Source organism: Cyprinodon variegatus, unplaced genomic scaffold, assembly GCF_000732505.1.
Source record: "Cyprinodon variegatus isolate N-32 unplaced genomic scaffold, C_variegatus-1.0 Scaffold491, whole genome shotgun sequence".
Classification (NCBI taxonomy): Eukaryota; Metazoa; Chordata; class Actinopteri; order Cyprinodontiformes; family Cyprinodontidae; genus Cyprinodon; species Cyprinodon variegatus.
In genome coordinates this window covers 258,935-269,488 of record NW_015150944.1, presented here as the reverse complement: position 1 = coordinate 269,488, position 10,554 = coordinate 258,935, and the positions used below count along the sequence as shown (strand labels likewise).

The following is a 10,554-nucleotide window of genomic DNA, read 5'->3' as shown; positions in this document are numbered from 1 at the left end:
TTAAAACATTGGCATCTTTATTTGAATCCACCTCTTTGGCTTCATGTATGGTGAGACTTTTCTGTTTGTTACTTTCAAACATGTGCAACAGCTCAGATCAACTTTACTGCATGTCTCATGCAGACTCATGCACATTCTCTAATGCTTTAAGGATTCCCTCCTCTGGGGTTTATAATTCTCTGTAAAATCCACCAATGAGCGTGATGTGTTGCGCATGTGTGATTCCTGCCTCTGAACATTTCATCACATGTGAGCAGCGCAGGCTGGCTGGATTTAAATAACTCCAAGCTGACAGAGAATGAGTTGAAGAAAAGAGGAACAGGCAAAAATAGGACGAGGCGAAGTAGTGGTCTGTAGCAGAGAGTGGCTCTGAGGAGTCGGCCAATGACGTGGAACGCTGCGCGCACATCTGGAACAGCTTGTGCAGCTGCACCTGAAAAGAAAGGCTCCTCCGTGCAGCCTCTGCTGACAGTTATTCCTTCCTCCTTGTGCTCTTTTTTTGGTGCTTTTTTTTTCCTGGTCTGTAATTCTTTCTCTCTCTGGTTACTGCCAGCCAGAGCGCTGGGAAGGTTACCCACTGTGCATCAGACAAGAAGAGCCTGTAAACTGACGCCAAAGAGAAGAGGAGGGACAAGAGAAAGACGGACATTAACATTGGAAGGAATTATTAGGTATGAGGTAGGAAAGAAAAGTTAATGACTCTGCTATGAATGTAGGTGCAGATAAGTGGGAGCAGCTGAGGATTGCTGGAAAAAGAAGGAGGAGGAGGAGGCAAAGTGGGGATTAAGAAGTCGGAATGCGCTGACATTGGAGACCTGAGTTTTTGTTTGCATTTCGCACGGCACATCCTGTCACTCCACAGGTTTATCCACACATACAGCGACTTACCAACAGACACACTTATGTACACAATCACTGTTTGCTTTGGAGGATGATCCCAGGAGGCCATGCAAGGAGAGGTGAACACCTTCCAAGGAGCTAAGTTTCCTCCCACCTTGCTTCCCAAAAGTGCCCTCCTTCTCTCTACCCTCTCCTTAATTCTGGCCCTTTAGTCTAACCTGCACTAGTTTCAACACGCTGCAACTCCGGAGTCACAGACAACCATGAAAAACCTCCAGAATGCCCTTGGGATACAGCTGCCGTCACCCCGGCTGAGATAGACTGAGGAGCTTTCACTGGTTCACTGAGCTGCAGGATGTCTAAAGCCTCCCGGCTTGCTCGGCCCCCCTCGGCAGGAGCTGGATCCAAGCTGCCCTCACCGAGGAAGGAATGCCCTGGCACAGCCAGCTTGGCTGGCCGCAATCGTATCCTTAGTGTGGGCGAGAAGTTAATGAGGGCAGGTAACGATAGTGCTCTGAACAGACAGAAACCTTTGACTGGAAGTGTGACTCAAGACAAACCACAAAGCGAGAACCAGACTGAGACTCTGGGCCCTACCCAGAATCCAGGTGAGAAGAACCAGAATGCAGAGTTGGTGTCTCCAAAGAGCAGGATCAGCCCACCTAAAATATCAAGTCAACAGCAGGGCCCAGTGCAAAGTAAGTAACCAAAAAATATATTGTTCTCTGATAATATGTTTCTGGTTGTCTCTAGGTGTATTGCTACACTGTAGTGTATTTTCTTTGATACTTGATGTTAATATTCATATCAATTTAATGTTTCTAAATCATGGCTGATTCATTTAGTTCGAGATTATTTTCTGGTCGTGGAGGAATCAAATGTTCATTCAAGTGGCACTTCATTTTATTTTTTTACTTAATGGGTTGAAATATCATCCTGACTGAGATTATATTAGGAGATAGAATTGGATAAAATAATCCAGACTTTGCAACTAGAAATGAACAGAAGCAAGAATGTCATAATCCTGTAAATGGAAATCAGCTGGAATTAGAAGTATAATTTTTTAATGATACATTTAAATGGTTAGTATCTTGTATTTGCTTTTTCCTTCTTTTACATTTTCATAGTCATTTTGTCATTGTTGAAAAATAACATTGATGAACCTTAAAGGAGTAACTCTACTGGTGTAGAGATTCACTATTTCATGATTTGTGTTCTCCAATTAATAAAATTAAATGTAGATTAAGTTTCTCTTAAATAATGAAACATTTTTCAAATGTACATTTCTAGAGAGAGAGAGAAGTCATTATTGTTCATGAAAGGAGTAGAAGCAATATATAAGATTTTACTAACACCGAGAAAAAACATATAATGAGTGGAGATAGCATCCTACTTTACCACATTATAGTAGCACAGTTAGCATTACTCTCTCTCTCTATTTTTATTTTTTCAAGCACTTTATCTAAATCAAGCTTTTTTAATGTTCCAAATTCCAGAGTGTAAGTATGCTTTTGTATAATAACTTTTACTGTTTCACCTTATTTTGAAAGGATCTAATAAGTCAACAAATGTATTCCAACAAACTCTATAATACAGATTTGTAAAAATACAGCTTTGACAATGTTTTTATTTTTTTTTTCTATTCACTTATAACTTTTGTTTAGCATAATATTAACTAGACAGTTTTTAACTTTGTATTATTTTTCCAATGAATAACAACCAACCAACAAACTGTTCATGATAAGAACAAAACAAATGTCTCAAATGTATGTGTAGTCGGAGGGCGGGGCTAAGGTGTCACTGTTCCACATGGACGTGCTCTATGGTTTGTTCTGAGTATCTTAAACGTAAGAAAGTCAGACTCAGACAGATATAGTATTGACAAAATGGAAAAGACATTTCAGTACTCTGGCAGCCGTTATAATTAAACATTATTTACTATTAAAACGTAATAATATAATAATGGAAACATATGTATTTATAGTTATGGAAAAACAGTCCCTACCTGCCCTCAATTTGAAAAGCAATTTGAACTGTAGCTGTATTTGGCATCCCTCCTTTTAAACATGTAGTTTTTTTCCCTTCACTTTAAACAAATCATCTATGATTCATATAGTTGATTTTAGGTCTTGCAATTTCAGCTTTCACACCAATGAGTGTCTTGGTTAGTTCAGTGGTGATTGTGTGATGTTTTTTTTTTTTTTATTAGTTGAAAACCAAATCCAACCTTTGAATATCTTTCTGCCAAGTTAATACAGATATAACTTCTGCCACTAACCTAATGTGTTGATGTCCCATTGGACTCTCAGTCTCCCATTAGTTTATTCTCGCCACATTCCCAACTCTGCATGGCACCAGTTTTCATGCTGTGTCAAAAGCCAATCTTCTTACACTCAAGTTATATAAGATGAAACTTGAGCAAGACTGTATGTAAGTGAGGATTTAGTTCTGTGCTTTACATCAATGTTGCTGTTGTTGGGCACTCGACTGACAGTGAAGAATTTTCTTATGCACTGTAACGTTCGCAGTCAGTCAATAATAAATCACTGTAGAATTACGGTTTGAAGTCAAAGGCAGGGAACTCCGACAGGAATGGGGGTGATATAGATAAAGGCTACAAGGCGGAGTCAAATGGTAGAGTGACAGAAGGAGGCCAGGAATGTAAGCTGGGCATGCTGAGAAATCAACAGGTCCCAAGCTGTGTCTGTGTGTGAATCTCTCAACATGGTGAAGTCAGGTTAGGGGGGCAGGGGGCGGTTCTGGAAACCAGATGTGCTTGTTCTTCTCTGAGCTTCCAGTGTCGTCTTTTATAGAAATAAATTTTGTTTTTTTCTGCAGAGCTGATGTCCTTCTTAAAAGCTGGGGTCAACCCCTGTAGGATGGATGAAACTTCAAACCTAGAATTTGTGATAAACCATACTTTGATTATTTCTAGTGCTTATGGACTTCTTTATTTTCTTTTATCTCCTTATATAGTTCTTTTATCCTTCATCACTGTTATTCCTTTTGTCTTCTTCTTCTTCTTTCTGCTTCTTCTGGAGTCACTCATTTCTTCCTATATCATCCTCCTGTTGTGTTATGACAGCAATAGAATCACTTATTAAAACATTTTTCCACCAGCCCCACATATACAACCAGGCACTCATAAACATGCAAAAACCATCAAACGGAATAAGTGAACTGTTCTCTACATTTGCCTCTGTCCTGCACTGCATACTTAAGTGAGAGTTGAACTTCAGTGGCTGTTCAAACTTTGCTATATCTCTGGACAGTAACTTTGAAGTTTTCATTTGAATAGGCAGTGATTCAGCAGTCCACTTCCTCAGAAACTTGCAATAGAACAGACCAGTTTTCCATTACTTTGATGTTTAAACATTCTGCATTGCAGTATACATGCATAAACTGTTTTTGTTAATTGGTTTCTACTTATTATTATTTCAAAACTGGTTTGCTGTCCTGTAATAGTCAGGGTGCTGTATTATATGCCCATTTATAGTCCCTATACAAAGAAAAAAACAGAGGGTGTTCATATATATTCCTGACCAGTCATCTCCTGAACTAATGGCAGTTACTGGGCATGACGATAGCAACGGTCGAAGCCCACAGGGTCAAACAGAGCTGTTACACATAGGCTTGTCAGACAATAAGTGTGTGTGACAGGTGACATTTCCACTGTGTGAAAGCTTCAAAGATGACTTCTGCTCACCAAAGGATTCAATTTCAGCCTTTAAAGTGGAGGTTCCCACCAAGAGGGAAATCTGTTTGATTACTCTAGACAATGTGTAACATTAAGCATAGGGTCAGGTTTAACATGTGTTAAACCAAAGTGCTTTTTTTTTTTTTTTTTTAAAGATAATGCAAATTGATTGATGTTATTTATTTCTTTGGCTGTCTAGTTGAATCAAAAATGTGCAAAAATCTGCATGAATGTAACAACTTATTGAGGTGGTTGGGAACAGTGATGGTTCTAAAGTCTTACAGCTCCTGTAATTTGGAAACATTTTAAACTTTTTTTTTGAAGAAAACTGTATAAACATTCACATTGAACTACATATTTATTGTAAGAGAAGATTGTGCTTGACTTTGATAAATCACATTTTACCAGAGTAAATATCTCTTTAAACATCTATCCATTTTACGTTCTTATTCTAGTCAGTGTTAATGATGCTAATTTTGCGCAAGTGCACATAAACCTAGGGGTTTTTTTAGATTGGTAAGATGCATTTGTCTAGGAATGTCAGAAGGAACTAGAACACATGAATAAAATTCAACAGATATACAGTGAGAACATGCAAACTCCCTCTAGAATGGCCCCATTTGGAATTCAACCCTTAAACTGAACTATGCCGCAGTGCATTAGATGGGAAAAATGTGTTCAAAAGAAGAAAATATAGTAGAAATATTTCCAAAAATACAACAAAGATGTACTGTGGAGCCAAGCCAACCACCAAAATTGTAGTGTCGGCCCCAAAACCCCATTGGTAATTAAATTACGAATTTCTATAAGAAATTATTTAAAAAGTAAACATAGGAACTTAGTAAATAAGAAACAGTCACATTCTATTTGTATCTGTATTCTAGTGTGTGATATAAAATCTACATGAACATTTATATGAAAGAAAAGAATAAGCAAGGTAGTTAATCAAAAACATAAATGTCTGTTTTAAGCGGCTCTGACAAATAACAAAGTGCTATGCATGATCCTGCTCTTGCTTACAGTCAGACGAACAGACAGATGTGGATGAATACATATGTGCACACATCACATCTGCCTGAAAGGAAAAAAATAGCAAGGGAGGGGAAGTGGAACAATATCGATTTCTCTGTCGACTCTTTGAGAGGAAACCCTGAGGGAGCCTTTAAATTTACTTCCACCCTTCAGTTGGCTGAATTAACTGCATTTATTCTTTGGACTAAAACACAAACATAAAAAAAGATATATCTTGCATTGGTATGTCGAGATGGAAAGAATTTTACATTGCATTTGTATGACTTGCTTTGATGATTTTGTCCTTTAATCAAGTCAAACGCTGGGCCACAGCAGAACGGAAACATTTCAAAAACGAAGATCAACAAGTTAAAAACCTTGTACCTACATTCGGAGCAAGTGTGACTGAAATTAATGCTGTTGTTTCATCTTGAATCTAACCTACAGATGTGCCAAATCTTCTTTCTTTTTCATCAAGAACTCGATAGACTGAAGATCAAGGGAAAACCCTCATTCCCCCAAGCCACACCTTAGGACCCAAACATACACCCACTATTCCCAAAAGAAGGATTTACAGTAGACACTCATGAGTAGCCACAACTTTAGCTCTTTCTTCTTGCTCAGTGGACCAGTTATTGTGTGTTTGAGGTTGTTGAATGAGTCCAGATCCAATCATTTTCTGAGCACAGGTCCCAGGTCAATGAACACGCCATTAACTCATGTATAGTCTATTGCTGCTAGTGTCTCTTTAGTCACTGGGCACTTATTGACAGACCAAAGACAAAGGTAAAATGTCCCCTACAGCTGTGAGAATATCCGGGCATTGTGATTTGCTCGCCTGAGGCATTTAGATTGAAAGCCCTGGCTAAACTCTTTTAATTGACTTTTTTCTGTAGAAGAAAAAAAATCTTTACCTTAAACAAAACCAACAAATTTCAAGGGTCGAGGGTTCAAAAATTGGACGGGAGATGATTTGTCTTTTTAGCATTGTATGACACCTGTTTAACTTTTCTTTTGTGATGCTCTGTTATTTCTCTCTTTTGATTTTAAATCAGGAATTGGATTAGGAAAACAGAAAGAGTTTTTGATTGTGTATAAAGTTACAAGCTGAATAGCCCTGTTTCAGTGTGTTTTATTTGTTTCTCTTTTTTCCTGTTTTTGAAAAAATAAGCTTGGCAACAAAGTGAAATTTTGAGTTTGACAAGGAATAGTTTCTTTGTGCTTTATTTGATTAAAAAAAAAACCAAGAACTCTTAATTGTTAAAAACAGCTGAAAAAATATTTTGTCAAATACTAAAAGCTGATGTTGCACTGTACCCATCTTTTCCAAGTGTTTCACTGAAAACTTGGTATAACTCAGTTATGGTATAACTCTAATCAAACCATTACCATTGTTCTTGAAGGCTTACGTCACTTGCTATGTTACACTGCAGCTGCTAGACCAGTTCATATATTGGTCCAATGTTATTTTTTAACCTCCAACTCTTACATTAAATTCACTAGATGAAGCAACAAGGGAGCTAATTGAGCAGTGCATCTTTTAAAGGGGCTCAAATTAAGGATCTATCTAGCATCAGCACAAACAAGTTGCATTAAGGAAAATCTACAGATGTTGTGTAACTGTTGCACCCACGCTCAAACCTTTACACCATAACTGACTGTAACTGGCTTAATTAATTCCTCTGGCATGTTAAATTTGCAACGTTATGATGTAAGTCAACATTTGCTTGCTTGCACACTGCTTAGGTTCCCTGACAGAAACCTTTTGCAACAGCAGGTAAAACGGATTCAACAATTTCCTAGTCATAAGGAAATGAATAACCAGGCACAGTGATAATTGACTGTTATTCACATGAACCAATAAAATGAAATTTTGAGATTGCTCGATTCAAAGTAAGAGCAGGGGGTTTAGCTTGTAATCAACCTCCTGCTCACTGACAATCTAAATTTGCTGAGTGACGAACATGTGATATATTTGGCACAGTATTTTAGATAGTTATTTTCAATAGGGATTGGTTGGAATCATTCAATGTAGTTTTTGCCTAAATATGACATGCTCTATCAGACATTTGTGTCAATTGCTGTTTTGATGCTATGTCGTATTTATTTTGCTGCCTGATGGTTGTCTAATATGAAAAGTTTGAAAAATTATAGACTTGTGAGTCAATCTCCACACTTAGACTCAGTCAAATGGCTGAAGACATCCCAGTGCTTAAACTCATTTTCATCATTCTAAGCTGCTCTTCCAGCAGATTTCTTTTCTTAAGCGAAATAGACGCAGTCCCCAAAATGTCAGTCACAAATAAACACAACTGTAGCAGTAAATGCACAAAACTGGCATGGTGATTTCAGCAGCGAATATGTCCTGGCAAGTTCCTCAACAGTGGATCAAACTGTTACAGACAGTCAGACATGTACAAGAAAATATTAAATGTCTCACTAACCTCTGACACTTGTAGACAAGCTGGAGCAGCCCTCACATACTGATGTGGTTACACATTGAAAAGCCAGACAGTAAAAACAGAAGTGTGGAATCTTCTTAAAGTTAGCTGGTCTAAGTCATTAAAGCCCTTTTCAGTCAACAGGAGGTGGGGTCTTTACTCTCTGGACAAATTGCTCCCTGGTGGATCAAAAAAATCTAAAGACTTCGGTGATCATTCACAATGACAAATGTTGGTTTGTCTAGCCTGAAAGAAAGCTTTAAAGGTGCAATGATAACAAAGACTGACAAAGTATCTTAAAAGAGGCTGAGTCATTATCAATCAGAGTCCTTCCAGACATGAACCTTTCCTGATGCTTTTTAATCAGCTCCTTATAAATAATTTTATTACTTGTTTAGTCTTGCTGGATGTTTAAAAAAACCATGATCAAGTGAGAATACTCAAAAAGAAAACAACTGAGGCATTTACTTTTAACTAGAGATGCACCAATTCGATATGTGGATCGGATATTGGCTCAGATATTGAATAATTAGCAGGATTGGATATCTGGGATTTTATATCGGAGATCCAATCCAGTACGCTTTACAAGAGAATGTTAACCATTATTTGTGTTTTTATATATATAGATGTAAAGTACATTTATATCTGTGATATTTTTTTACCTTTTTACCTTGTTTATGTCAAGGCTAAAGCCTTCACTCACATTGGAAGATACATGGTTCATTTGTTAAACAGCTGAATCGGATTGGTATCGGATATCGTCCGATACGCTCAGTCTAGGTATCGGTATTGATTTGGAAAAAAACTGGATCACTGCATCTTTTTCTTTAACCATTGGGTTACATAAAATTGAAACTTAAATATAAAAAATATTCCTAATTATAAAAATGAATTAGTCCGGAAGCTTGAGCACAACAAGTTTTGCACTCAATTTTAACCATTTTATTAGAGAAAAAGTACAGCCATATTGCCAACATTGCAACTACTCCAGTAGTGTAGCATATGTTTGTTGGCTCTGTGGAGGATACAAGCTCTGCTGTATCCTGTGTGTGTGCGTATCTCTGTATAACCATACTGTATGAATGTCCACAGATGTACACTGATTATCTATTCTTCAGAAGCACAGTATTTATCTTTGTGAAAACACAGTACAATCCAATATTTTTTTTGTTTATTTTTTATATATTTTTTTTAGATTTTATGTGAATATTATTTTTACCCATGTTTTAGCTGTTTTGTTTTTTATTTATACTTTTTTTTTTTATGTTTTACTTATTTATTTTTTACAGCACTTTAGTCAGCAGTTGTTTTTAAGTGCTTAACAAATAAAAAAGAATTGGACTTTTTTTTTTTTTTACTCTGTCACTTATTTTATTATTTTCATACACTTTTTCAGGTCCATATTTGTGCAACCACTTTTGCTATAACAGTGAAATTTACCAATTGTGTGACAAAGGGAGTTTCTATTCTATGTAGTGTATATGAGCTGTTTATTTAGTAATGTCTTACAAAGCTCAGATGCCTTCACGAAATTATCCCTCGAGCCCTGATGTAAACAGTCTGTTGATTCAGACAAAAATACGCTGCAGTGCTGAGGCATCCTTCTTCTGTTCTACTTAAAGCAGCAGGTTAGGGTAAAAGGTTGACCTCCCCAAGATGGCGCCCGTAATTTCTGTTCCACATCAGTCAGTGCGGGGTCTACCCTTATATATATGTCTATGGAGCAGAATCCCGAGTGGAGTGCTTCACTCCTGCTGTTTATGCAAGAGAGTTTACATAAAGAAGGATATATAATCTATAAGTTGTTTATTGTTTTTTTTTTTTTTAAGATAATATCCAACAAAATATCCAGTATCTAAATCCGGTTGCTACACACATTATAAGATTGGGAACTGCCAAAACAGAAGTTCTAAGAAAATGTTTAAACATTTGGAAGTTTAAATTATTTTGCATTTTACATAATTAATAGGCTGAATTGGGAACCTTGAAGTTTATTTAGTATAAAAATATGGTTATCAAAAAAGGGCAAAAAATTATTGCATCATATTCATGTTTAAACTTTGGTAAAACTTAATCAGACACCATTTCTGGAAAAATGGTGTCTGATATACTGTACATCTCTCAATATGAATATGTGGACGTGGGCTGACACCATCACATTTAAGTCGGTCGAAATCTCAGTGATTGACATCCACATGATGACAGTGTTTAGTTTGTCTGATTTTGCTGAAGAAGATTAACAGAGAGGTAAAAAGACATGACAGGTGCTGTCAAGCAAAGTTATCTCTATTTTTCACAAAACCACGTTCACTATTGAATTAAACTAATAAAATTTGGAGAAGAACAACTTGAATTTGGAGTAAATAGTTAATCCTTTGGGGAATCCACCCATTGCTGATTGGTTTAGTGAGAAGAAATTGATTTGGAGCCAATTTGCAGATAAGACCATCTTCCAGCGCAGCACCTATAGTATAATATTTTTGCACATTTTTGATTCAACTAGACAGCCAAAGAAATAAATAACATCAATCAATTTGCATTATCTTTAAAAAAAAAAAAAAAAAA

The 10,554-nt window shown here is 36.7% G+C and overlaps 1 protein-coding gene across 8 annotated transcripts in view; it reads left to right on the top strand.

Annotated features, from left to right (window-relative positions):
* Positions 1-421: 421 nt before the first annotated feature.
* Positions 422-10,554, top strand: part of kiaa1217 (KIAA1217 ortholog) — a 126,726-nt gene continuing 116,593 nt past the window's right edge. The window contains exon 1 of one of the 8 annotated variants that reach the window (XM_015390276.1): positions 422-1,538. In XM_015390276.1, the coding sequence (XP_015245762.1) occupies positions 1,196-1,538 (343 nt within the window). In that variant the 5' untranslated portion in view covers positions 422-1,195. The remainder of the gene's footprint in view (positions 1,539-10,554) is intronic. The other 7 variants (XM_015390277.1, XM_015390283.1, XM_015390284.1 and 4 more) reach the window with 7 other exon arrangements.